Source organism: Podarcis melisellensis (assembly GCF_964234715.1).
Source record: "Podarcis melisellensis genome assembly, chromosome: 15".
Classification (NCBI taxonomy): Eukaryota; Metazoa; Chordata; class Lepidosauria; order Squamata; family Lacertidae; genus Podarcis; species Podarcis melisellensis.
The window spans coordinates 28,896,976-28,910,023 of NC_138532.1; the positions used below are offsets into that span (position 1 = coordinate 28,896,976).

General features: G+C 47.9%; 1 protein-coding gene across 1 annotated transcript in view; it reads left to right on the forward strand.

Moving 5' to 3' along the window:
- The window catches only part of PITPNM3 (PITPNM family member 3), a 70,975-nt gene that overhangs the window by 35,563 nt on the left and 22,364 nt on the right, over nt 1–13,048 (forward strand). The window contains 2 exon segments of the mRNA XM_081889773.1: nt 6,752–6,828; nt 7,630–7,865. Of these exon segments, the coding sequence (XP_081745899.1) occupies nt 6,752–6,828; nt 7,630–7,865 (313 nt within the window).

Below are 13,048 nucleotides of genomic sequence, written 5' to 3' on the forward strand. Positions count from 1 at the left end.
AGTGGTCAGAGTGCTGGACCGGTAACTGAGGAGACCGGGGTTCAAATGCAACTTTGATCTCCATGAAGGAAAAATTGGAATATAAAGGCAACAAATAATAAATCCTGGCAGGGGGCCAGAGCCTTTCTTTCCTCTCCTCCTCCTATCCCTATACCTCCCCTTTTGCTACCTATCTGCCTGAAATTAACTTGAGAGCCATAGGGCTCCCCACTTCTTTCTCCCAGATACCATTAGTCCAAATCTCCCCCTGTAGTTTTTACTATTTTCTTCCCACAAAAAGAGCCTGGCATGTTTCTCCCATGCAGGGCTTTGCTGTGCCAGCCCTGCAGCAGGATCTCTGCTATTGAGTATAGATCCCCCTGGGGAGTTCCTTTTTTCCCCTTGCAAAGAAAAGAGGAAAAAGAAATTCCAGTTTTCCTGGCTGTGATTCATAAGCCAGTTTTAGAGCATCTTGTTCTCTAGGGTGGAATCCTTGCCTTGTCCCTGTTTTCTACCTGCTAGCATCCCAGTAGGAGGTCAGTGAGCCTTTGGAACAGGTTCTGAATTGCTCTCTGCAAGTTACATGAAATGGGGAGATGCAATTTTGCCTTTGCAGCAAAGATTAGTTTTCCTATTCCATTCATTGGTGGCTCAAGCCGGGCTTATTTAATGAGGCTGCTCCCTGTTAACTCAACCCCCCTTCAGCCTCTGCATGAAAGGGGAAGGTTTCATTGAGACAGGAGTTCCACACTGGGCTTAACATTCTCTTGAATTCTTCTTCATGCACTGCATGGTTAAACTGTGGAACTCACTTCTGCAAGAGTCAGTGATGGCCACCAACTTTGAAAGAGGATTGGACCATTAAAGGAGGAAAGGGCTATTGAAAGCTGCCAACCATGATGGCTATTCTCTGCCTCCACAGTCAGAGGCAGAAATGCTTCTGAATACCACAGGAGAGGAGATGGCTATTGTGCTTGGATCCTGCTTGTGAGTTTTCCACAAGCGTCTGGCTGGCCACTGTGAGAACAGGATGCTGGACAAGATGAGTCATTGGCCTGATCCAGCAGCCTCATCTGATCTCCTTGTGATGGTAGAGTAAATGGGCCCCCTTGGGGGGCTCTTCTTATGGAGGTCTATTGTGAGAGCAGAACCTCCATGCTCAGGGACAGTCTACCTCTGAATACTGTGCAACGGAGAACAATTGGATAATGCTCTTCTGCTTGTCCTGCTTTGCAGGCTTCCCATACTGGGAATCTGGTTGGCCACTGTGAGAACAGGATGCTAGACTAGATGCCCCCCCCCTTTGGCCTGATCCAATAGGCTCTGCTTACATTCTTATGAGGAGTAGAGGTTTCCCTAGGAAGCACTGCTGCCTCTCAGCCACTCAGATCTTTCCCTCCATGGCCTGGAGCTCTTCTGAGAAATCTTAGCAGAGACATTTTTCTTGTTATCTACAAATGCCTTAGGAAGCCATGGAGGCAGGTTGCCTGGAATGTGGAATAAGGTCTATGTTTTCTGATCAAGCACAGCTCTTCCATTTTCGGTGGCGCCATCCCTGTCTAGCTGATTGCTGTCTTGATGGTTGAAGACTGGCTGGCTAACGTGTTAAGACACGGAGGCCTGGGCCTTGTCACTCAGGAGGGTTGGGTAGGCCATTGATGACTCAGACTTGCTCAAGAGTGGTGGGTGGTGGTGGTGCTGAGAAACTCTTGCCTTTCTGCCCCCTGGAGCAGTCACTGCCTCTCAGCCTAACCTCCTTTACAGGGTTGTTGTGGGGATTAAATGAGGAAGGGGAAGACCATGTCAGCCACCTTGATCTTCCTTGCAGGAGAAAGGTGGGGTGTAAATGCAGTAATAGAATAGATCAGAACAGAGTTAGCCAATGGGGTGCCCTCTAGATGTTCTTGGGCTGCAACTCCCATGGTCCCTGACTGCTGGTTCTGCTGGCCGCTGGGAACTGGGATCCAGCAGTATATGTACAGGACACCACATTTGCTACCCCTGCTCTGGAGAAGCAGCACAACTGAGGAAAGACCACTTAGCAGCCAGCAGAGGAGTTGACTGAAGCAGCCAAGCATTCTTGTCTGTGTGAAGAGGGAAAGTTAACTGAGCTTGGCCAGTGTTATCTGAAATAGTAGGTGCTCTTAGTTTGGAGATGGTTTACCTTTGGTCAGGAGGTCAACTTTCCCTCCAGGTCACAGAATTGCAAGACTGGCCAAGATGCTGTCCTCCTCCTCCTCCTCCTCCTCCTCCTCTTTTTCTTCCTCCCCTCTCTCCCATCTTCCTCGCAGGGCCTGGCATGTTTCAAAGCTTGCCGTGGTTCTTCCCTCCCCAGATCTGTATTGTAAACAACACCAACGCCAACAAAAAAACAGCAACCTCTCAAACAAGTCCATATCCAATCAGGACTTTACCCCCTGCTGTTTGAATGGAGGACTCTCATCCACGTGCTGAGTTCTACCTTCTGTGTGGGATTTTAATTTACCTTCTTTGCTCCCATAGTTTGTATAATGATGTAATTAGCATAACTTGCAGTAATGACAGTATAAAGGCTGCCAAGGAAAAACTGGCGAAAAGCTGGAGCCTCACCTGGGAGCCTCTTTGAGTCCTACTAAGTCTCTTTTATAATTTTACCTCATTAAAACTCCTCCAGTAAACAGAACAACACATCATTTCCCTCATAATCAGCTTCATTCAGGCAGCTAATGAAATCACCCAGTTTTCTTTATGGTCCCCTTCCTCTTCTCGTGCTCTGGGGACCTGCTACAACCTCATCCCTGGTGCATGCTCAACCGCAAGGTCACAGGTTTCTCCTTTTCCATTGGGTCTGGCTGCACAGTTTCCCCTCCACTTGGATGACAGGACCATTCACAGTCCCCAGCACACCTTGGAAACAGTCAGTATTCATTGGCTTCCAGGCAGGTGGGGAGATCAGCACCTTGGAGAGTGACCTTGGTGTGGGTTTCAGGACCTCGGCCAGCGATCCTGCTGCTGAGGCAGAACATGCACGTTGCCTCAGCAGCATCCTGGAGCTTTGCTCACTTTTGCCTCTGGTCCCACACACCGCCAGCCTGTGAGCAGAATGGAATGTGGCCCTCGGACTGGAAAGAACCCCACACCCATGGTGTGTGTCGGTGGACTTTTAGGGCTGCAGGAGATGTCAACGGGGGCATTTTATTTCATCCACAAAATTTATACACTTCATTGGAAAGAAGGGAGGGGGGAGAAAGACACCCAAAGCAGTGTAAAATCAGCAACCATAATTTAAAACTTCTGAAAAGTTAAAATAACAGTAGACCAAATCCGAATTAAAACTTGCAACAGCTTTCTGAACATCTGGGTGGGGTTACCTAAAGAGGAACGCTTTCATCAGGCAACAAAAAGAGTACAGTGAAGGGACCTCTGGTCCCACACAGGGTCTGATGTCAAGAGGCAGGGTGTTCCAAAGTGTAGGTGCTGCCACACTATATGGCGGAGTTCTTATAAATGCAGAATGCGTATTATGTGGCACTTGTAGCAGTGCCAGTTCTGCTGATCAAAGCAGTTGAGTGGGCACATGTCGAGAAGGCAATCTCGCAGGTCAACTGGTTCTAAGTTGTTAAGGGCTTTGTATACTAATAGTAGCACCTTTGAACCTGGCCAGGTAGGGAATCGGCAACCAGGTGTGGTATGCTTGCCAGACCTCACTCCTGTCAGCAATCATGCTACAGCATTCTGCACTAACTGCAGCTTCCAGATCAAGCACAAAGGAAGTCCCGCATAGAGCATATTACAGCAATCCTGTTTTGAAGTAACCAATGAATGAACTGTGGCAAAGTTTTCCCGGGGCAGGAATGGCCACAGCTGTTGAAACAGTCACAGTTGGTAAAAGGTACTTTTAGCTACTGATGCTACCAGAGCCTCCAGTGACAGAGCAACCCCAAATTGTGAATCTGCTCTTTTGGGGGGGGAGCAAACCCATCTAGGGTAGGCAACTGAGCAATTTCCCAGACACAGGAACTTCTATCACACAGTGCCTCTATCTTGCCAGGATTCAAGCTCAGCTTGTTTCTCCTCATCCATTTTACCCCTGTGTCCTGGCAATGACCCAGGGACTGCGTTGCCTCTACTGAATCATGTCTTATGGCGAAATATAGCCAAATGTTTTCTGCAATGGAAGGTCTTTGGGAACAATCCGCAACTCAGGATTTCCACCTCAAACCAGCTGAATTGCCCTCATAGGCTCAGTGCCGGCATGTCCATGCTGATCCTTTGTTGACTGTGGCCTCAGGTGATTCAGCTCCCACACAAAAGGAGTTTCCCCAGGCAAATCGTCACAGCAAGAAACTCCCTTGGTGCCCAGCCACAATGCAAAAAATGTAACACTTTTCTAAGGTGATGTTATTGTGCTAGTCTGCTTTTGAAGTCCTGCATTACATTCTACGACATGTTTACGCCCACTCAACCGCTTCAATAAGCAGAGCTGGCCCTGTTACAGGAAGCCACAAAATACCCGTTCTGCATTACAGGTAGTCAGAAACCCATCTTTTAGTGTTGCAGCGCCTGCACATCTGGAACTCCCTGCCCATTGATGCCAGGCAGGCGCCTTCACTGTATACCCTTTTTGATACCTGCTAAAAAGATTATTGTTTAGATTGTTTACCTAGATGTTCAGAAAGCTGCTGTGTGTTTTAATCTGTTTTTAGTCTAGCATTGTTTTAAGCATTGAATTATTAGTGTTGATTTTTCTTGTTGAATTTTTTGTAAACCACTTTTTTAAATCAAGCCATGTATAAATTTTGTGAAATAAAGAAATAAATGTGAGGTAGTCAAGTGGCCAAAACTGTAGTGGCAGTACGCCCTTCAGAGGGATCGCAGTTTTGAATTCCCCTGCACCATGTTAAAAATTCCCTACATGTAGAAAGCCAGCAGTCAAAGGGGCTGGGACCTCAACCTTTTATCCTGGCTTTTATCTTCTGTCCCTCAGATATCCCACCTCACCCTGTTGCCCATGAGTAGAGCCACTTTGGATCAGAGCACACTTTCTGGGCCAGCACCCTTTTTGTGAGACTGCACGGATTCCATTTTTAAAAATATCCTCTGCAATCTTTTAAACAAACCCTGCCTGTAGAAGACTAGCACAGCGAAGAGGAAGTGTGAGGAGTCTTCTTCCTTGACAGGAAGGTTTTGGATAATGTGGGGCAGGAGTCTTCAAATGCAGGACCTCATCCTCTGCTGGTGCAGTCCCAGGGAGGCAGTCCATGCACAGGTGGAGCCAAGGAGAGAAGCCTCTGGAAGCAAGAGAAGGAAGCTCTGGCCCTGTGGCTGCTCCCCAAAACTGGTGCAGAGCTTGGCATCAAACTTCAAAATGGGGGCAGCTGGGGCAGAGCTCCTGGTGGCCGCCCCAGAGATGGACATGGCAGTCAGGTTTTGCCACGGAGATAATCGGATTCTGTCCTGCGGCTGTTTCCTTGACAACTAACAGAGGCAGAGATAGTGAGCGAGAAGACAGAGTTGAGCAGGTGGAAGAAAAGCCTGGGGTGGGAAGCGACTGAGGAAGCGGCTTTGGGGGGGGGGGAATATGAGAGTATAAAAATCTTTCCTCACAATTTCATCACACCTTACATTTTGTAGAGTCTCCTCCAGAGATTTCAGGAGTGTAATGTGCAAATTGAGCCCCCTGGTGGGCCTTTCGCCTCCCTCCCTCTTCCCCTTGTTACCTTACAAATGGGGAATGTAGAATTGCAGAGTTGGAAGGGACGCCAAGGGCCCTCTTGTCTAACACAGCACAGGAAGTTGCGCCCCGGTTCTCTGGGGCAGGGGAGTCTGCTGCCTGCAAGATCCCATTTTGATGCATAAAACTAAAAACAGAATCAGAATCAACAACATATAGAACAATGAGACTTCATAAAGAAATTTCTGCATGTACATAAAACCCACTTCAGATTTAAATTAGGTAAATTATAATACACCCGTTTTGTATTATTGCAGATATTTCGCTATTAATTGTGTCTCTATTTTATTACAGGTAATGGAAATAATAATAATAATAATAATAATAATAATAATAATAATAATAATAATAGACTAGTTTATACAAGCCAGACCATACTATATGCACACACTCTCCCCTGCTTGCCCTCAGTCTTCTGCTATTATTACTATTACTAAATTATTTATATCCTTTCCTGACTGGGACTCAAGGCAGTTTGCAGAAATCAAAACAACACAGATAAAATACAAAAAGCTAAAAAAAACCCTATAAAGCGCAATGGTTAGAAAGTAATTAAACTCTAGCTGAAATTAAAGCCAAATAGAAAACAAGTCTATTAAAACACAGGCAGTAAAATCAGCACAGCACTATTAAAAGCCACCTCTTTTTAAAAAAAGAAGAAAAAGCAACAGTCAGTTCCCAAAAGTCTGTGAGAATATAGGAGTCTTCAGCTGCTGGAGGAAGGACAACAAGGAGGGAGCCAGTCTGGCTTCTCTAGGGAGGGAATTCCAAAGCCTGGGAGCAGCTACCAAGAAGGCCCTGTCCTGCACTCTCACCAAGCAGGGTTGTGAGGGTGATGGGACCGAGAAGAAGGGCTACCCCTGATGATCTCAGAGCCCAGGCTGGTTCATATGGAAGAATACAGCCCTTCAGGTTGCCACCCAGGTGGTCCCTGCAGATCGTGGCTATTATATTAGGGCTGGCAGAAGAGAAAATTCAGCAGCCCAATTGGCGGCTGTCCAGGACAACCAGGAGTAAAAGGGTTTGAAAGGTGACCCCGATTTCTCTCTTTTCCTCCAGGGGAGCTCTACAGAGCCTCTTTGAGGAAGCACCGCTATCCTGCGCAAGGCAGCATTGAGATCCACGAGGAGAGTGAGGTGAGCCTTGACCACATCGCATTTCAGGAAATAAACAGGCAGTGTGTGGGAGAGGGGCAGGAGGAGGTGGGGGGTGGGCTCCGCAGAGGAAAGTTTTGGACGTCACGGGGTGTGGGGCTCTCTTTGATGTCTCCTGGTTTTTATTGTGGGGAGGCTAATAGAATTGTAGGAATGTAGGATTGGAAGGGAACCCCAAAGGTCATTTAGTCCAACCCCCTTCAGTGCAGGGATCACAGCTCAAGATTACCTTGCAGATGGCCATCCAAACTCTGTTTGAAGGTGTCTTAGGAATTATTGAAAGAGTTGGGTATGTTTAGCCTGGGAAAGAGACGACTGAGAGGAGATACAATAGCCACCTTCAAGTATCTAAAGGTTTAAATGAAGAGGGAAAGAAGGTTTTCTGCTGCTCTAGAGGGGAAGAACCAAACCAGTAGATTCAAATCACAAGAAAGGAGAATCTGGTGAGCATTGGGAATAACTTTCTGACGGTGAACGTCAGCAGGTGTCAGGCTCTCCTTAGTTGGAGGTTTTTAAACAGAGATTGGATGGCCACCTGCCAGGGATTCTTGAGCTGGGATTCCTGCATTGCAGGGGGTTGGAATAGATGGCCCTTGGAGTTCCCTTCCAGCCCTGCAATTCTCTCATTCCTTGTAGAAGCCCCAGCACTGCCACAAGGCTCTTTGGTTTTTCTCACTTCCATTGACTCCCAAGCGAGATCTGCTCAGGCCTTTATCCTCAGATTGGTTTGCTTTTCTAGGTACGTGCATAGCTTGGTTCACTTTTCTCTCTCTCTCTCCCCAGGAAGGGAGTCAGCAGCAGAACTGCAAAACTCACGTCTTGATCCTAGTCCTGCATGGGGGCAACATCCTGGACACGGGCGGCGGGGAGCCCAGCAGCAAGATGGCTGACATCAACACCTTCACATCGGTGTTCGAGAAGGTCACACGGGCCCACTTCCCGGCTGCCCTGGGTCACATCCTGATCAAGCTCGTCCCTTGCCCAGCTGTCTGCTCAGAGGCCTTCTCCCTCATGGCAAAGTGAGTTTCCTGTGGGATTTTGGCTGTCGTGTTGCATTGTTCAGTCAACTAGTCCTGAGTGAGGAAAAGGGAAACTTGTGCTTTGGCCCTTCTCCCTTAGGCTCAGCCTCCCACCTGGGAAATGGTGACAGCCAAGATCTTCTTTGCAGGCTTCTGTTGTATGGACAAATAAATACAGTGGTACCTCGGGTTACAGACACTTCAGGTTACAGACGCTTCAGGTTACAGACTCTGCTAACCCAGAAATATTACCTCGGGTTAAGAACTTTGCTTCAGGATGAGAACAGAAATTGCAGCGTGGCGGCAGCAGGAGGCCCCATTAGCTAAAGTGGTACCTCAGGTTAAGAACAGTTTCAGGTTAAGAATGGACCTCCAGAACGAATTACCGTATTTTTCGCTCTATAAGATGCACCAGACCATAAGATGCACCTAGTTTTTGGAGGAGAAAAACAAGAAAAAAAATATTCTGAATCCCAGAAGCCAGAACAGCAAGAGGGATCGCTGTGCTGGGATAGCTGCACAGCCTGCATTCGCTCCATAAGACACACACACATCCCCCCTTACTTTTTAGGAGGGGAAAGTGAGTCTTATAGAGCAAAAAATACAGTAAGTTCTTAACCCAAGGTACCACTGTGCTGCAAACAGTTCTGGGTGCCACGCCTTGTGGAGCTGGAAAAGGTTCAGAAAGGGGAGAGCAAAATGATTGATGGAGCGACAGCCCTATAAGGAAAGGCTGCAGTGTTTGAGACTTTTTAGCTTTGGAAATAAGGTGATCAAGAGGAGATATGATAGAGGTGTATAAAATTAATGCATGGCCTGGAGAAAGTGGATAGAGAAAAGTTTTCCTCCCTCTTAACACCAGAACTCATGGACATCCAGCTGAAAGTTGGAAGATTCAGGCAAGATAAAAGAAAGTCCTACTGCATGCAGTGTATTGTTGAACTATGGAACTCTCTCCCACTGGGGGCAGTTATGGCCACCAACTTGGATTGCTTTGAAAGAGAATTTAACAGTATAATGAGGAGGATAATAAGGCTACTGGAAGCTACTAGCCACAGAGGCTATACTCTGCCTCCACAGTTGTGATAGCTCAGTTGGTAGAGCATGAGACTCTTAATCTCAGGGCTGTGGGTTTGAATCCCACATTGGGCAAATGATCTCTGCATTGCAGAGGGTTGGACTAGATGACCCTTGGGGTCCCTTCCAACACTACAATTCTATGATTCTAGCAACGCTTCTGAATACCAGTTACTGGAAACCACAGGAGAGGGGAGGGTTCTTGTGCTCAGGTCTTGCTTGTTTCCCGTTGGGGTGTCTAGTTGGCCGCTGTGAAAACAGGATGCTGGCTCGATGGCGAGACATGTCTGGATTAGAAGCGCTGGATTCGTAAAGAGAAAACAAATAGGAGCGATTTTAGGCTGGTGGCAATTTTCATAGCAAGTTAACGCGAGCGATCCTTCAGCTCCACTTAGCAAGCAGCTCAATCTATGGCATTCAGCCCTGCTCACTGCCTCTGGCTTTTCAGAGGCTCCTGCGGGGATCTCTCTGTGCACAAATTTATGGAACGGCAAAGCTTCTGTGTGGCATTTCCAGTGAAAAATGAGACCCCGGTAAGCAAAAACGCCTCTGCTTAGGATGAAATATTTGGCTTTTGCTCTGCTGAGTTTGGGCTGATATTTAGTGCTTCTCTTGCTGCGGAGCTAAAACAATCTGCTTAGCATGAAGTCACCAGCTAAGTCTTCACGGAAAATGGGGGGGGGGAGAGATATACAATGATTTCCAGCTTGCCTCCCTGTTTTCTCCTTCTTCATCCATGTGAGATGTCTTTCTTACCATAACAAATCCTACGTTTTTGTTTTTCAAGAAGCCATTGGGGAAATGTGCATCATTTCTGCATGTTTCCCTCTGCGAAATTTGCATGTCTGCATGTGCTTTATTCTCAAAGAGGCATTTGAATCTCAAATATGTTTTTTTTCTGGGTACATAGAGTCCCCAAAGTGAATGATTAACTGCATTACAATCCACGTCTTCGTTCGAGAAATGCAAATCCGGTCGATTTGCAGACAGGATGAAATCCTCAAGCAAAGCCAGGAGCGGGGTTTGGGGGTGGGATGCATGAAAGAGCCACCCGGCTCAGTGATACATTCTGAAACATTTGTTCTGGGGGCAGGTAGGTCAGCAAGACCTCTGGAAAGACCTCTGCAACTTTCCACCGCAGACAAAGTCCATGTGCCTGGTGGGGGGTTTTTTGGCCTGTCTGCCAAGGGAGAAATTTGCAGCTCATTGTGGGGTGGGGCTGGTTGTCTCAAGTGACCTCTCCTCCACCCCTAGATTCATAGAACTCTAGAGTTGGAAGAGGGTCCCCAAGGTTCATCTAGTCCAACCCTTTGGAATGCAGGAACCACATCCTTGACTGTTGGCCATGCGATGTCTGTTTGGAAACCTCCAAAGAAGGAGAACCCATTCCACTGTCAAGCAGCTCTTGCCATTGGGAAGTTCTTCCTAATGTTTACTCAGAATCTAATTTGTTGCCATTTGAATCCATTGTTTCAGGTCCATCTTGCTCCATCTTGTCACCTGCCAATGGGCGGCTGACGTGAGCCTCGTGCTCCTGTTGTTTGGGTTCCATTTCTAAGGCATTGATGGGAGGAGCTGGACTAGGTTACCCTTCCAACTTTACAATTCTGTGATTCTAGTATTCTTTCATAGAGTCACAGATGTCTAGAGTTGCAAGGGACCACAAGGGTCATCTAGTGCAACCCCCTGCAGTTTACCATCATTTTCCCAAATGTTAGGCTTGTACCCATGACCCTATGATCAGGAGTCTCCTGCTCTACCGACTTGAGACATTAAAAGCAGGAGCATTCAAGAAATTCAGACCACAGAGTTAACGTACAGCTCTGCACAAGCTATGATTAAAACCTTTCAAAGAATAATCTTCAGCAATCCTTCTGCGGACGGTGAAATAAATCCAGAGCCCGAGCTGCTCCTTCCTCTGCCCTCAAAACATCATCACATCACCATAATTGGCAGTTACGGAACGGGTGCCCGTGTCAAAACATCTCTCCTGCCCTAATTGGCATTTTCTGCTGCTGCTGCTGCGCCTTCAGCAACATTAATTGAGTTAAACTGCTTTGTAAATAATTAGAGATCACCTTGTCCTGTTTGCGTTCCTCTTTGTGCCAGCCAATCCAGGGTATCTCCCAGATCAGTTTGGCCAGAGGCAACCATGTCAGGTCTCCAAAGAAGTGAAAGCAGGTTTCCTCCAGAGAGGAGGCCAGTATTCAGGACAGGGAAAGGAAAGCCCTTCCTCACTCAGTGCAGAGTTAAACTTTGGAAATCACTCCCAAGGGAGACAGTCACCACCACCAAATCATGCAGGAGGAGAGGGCGATCAAGGGCCATGCTCTCAGGCTGTCATATGTCCGGATTTCCCCAGACATTACTGGGATTTCAAAGACGGAATTGACGTCCAGGGGGGAATTTCTGAAAGGCAGTGCTTTGTCGTGGATCTTAGGCAAGTCGATTAAAAAAAATGTGTTTGTTTATTTGTTTGTTTTTTAAAAAGATCGAAAATTTTGTGGGTTTGCTAAAAACAACCTCAACAAGTTTTGGGGTGTCCTGGTTTTTACTTTTTGAAATATGGCAACTCTGCTTTGCTTTGCCTCCACAGTCAGAGGCAGCGATGCTTCTGACAGTGGCGTAGCGTGGGGGTGCAGGGGGGGCCGGCCGCAACATCTGGGGGCGCGCGCGCTTGCACTCGCAGCTCTCTGCCCCCTGCTGAAATCCACGGGTTAGGTGGCGCAAATTACTTGCCCTGCCCCGGGTGCTAACAACCCACGCTACGCCACTGGCTTCTGAATACCAGTGGCTGGAAAGTACAGGAGGGGGCAGTGCTCTTGTGCTTGAATTTGACTTGCTGGTTTCTCACTGGGGTCTCTGGTTGGCCACTGTGAGGACAAGATGTTGGACTAGATTGGCCATTGGCTTGATCCTGCAGGAGGCTCTTATGTTCTTATGTTAAGAGAATACCGAAGGAGGCTGGCCAGTCTTTCCATTGGGATGGAGCCAAAGCGACTCTTTTCGCCCTGGGGGATCCAACCTCTGGCCAGTTGTAAGACAGTGTCAGCACCTTGATCTTCCATGGAAGAGACCTGCAAATGGCAGGAAACCCCATCCTGAATAGGGGTTGGACTGGATGTCCTTTAGGAGTCCAACTTTACAGTTCAGTGATTCTGTGAACATGACCGAGGATCAGAGCCCATTTTCACGCCCACTGCTCTGTGGCAACGATTGTGGCAAAAAAAGCATTAAGTTTGCCAGTACTGCTGTTGCCTCCAGACCGTGGTGGCATTTCAAGTGGTGAGATGCCTGTTGAATGCAGGTTTGGGGAGCCCCAGCTGTTAATCCTGCACGGCAGGAGGTTGGACAAGTTGACCCCGGGGTTCCCTTCCAACTCCACAATTCTATGATTCTAATAACTCTTGAAAGCTCCTGGTGACCAGTTCCTAGAGGACACTTTGCAGATAAGACTTCTCGCGTTCCTGCCAAGACGGACTCGACACCTTTGGCTGAGTTGGAGATGGATGCAGCTTGGACACAGTTGCTAGGGGCTCCGTTGTTATGGATACCTTTTCAGCTTGTGCAACCTGGACCAACTCCCTGGTGGGAGGAGGCTTCCTGCCTGGACAACGGACCCTTCCCCATCAAGTCTGCATCAAAAGGCAAATCCTACCTACAGCAAATCTACCTTTCCTCAGGAGCACCAGCTGCCTTGGAAGCAGCGTTCTTGCAAGGCCGTTTAGAAATCTTGCATAGCAAAAGCTGCTTCCTTGGGGACAGGTGCTGAGCACACCTGTGTGAGCAAGGGGTGAGGGGCATCCCTTGCACTCTGCAAAGGGCATCTGCTGTGGTTCCCCTGCCCAGGTGAGAGTGGCTTGCCTTGCTTACTTGAGCCACTTGGACCTCCCTTGCTGTTCTGCTCTTGCACATTCTCTGTTTCATGGGGCAGTGGCTTCTCGGTGGTGGGCTGCATGGGTTTCTTAGGTGGTGGACTGTTCGTCTTCTGGGCCTGCAAGGCCATAGCTGAGTGGTAGAGCATCTGCTTTGCATGCAGAAGGTCCCAGGTTCAATCCCCAGCAGCACCTCTAGGGAAAAGATCCTGTTTGAACTTCTGGAGACAG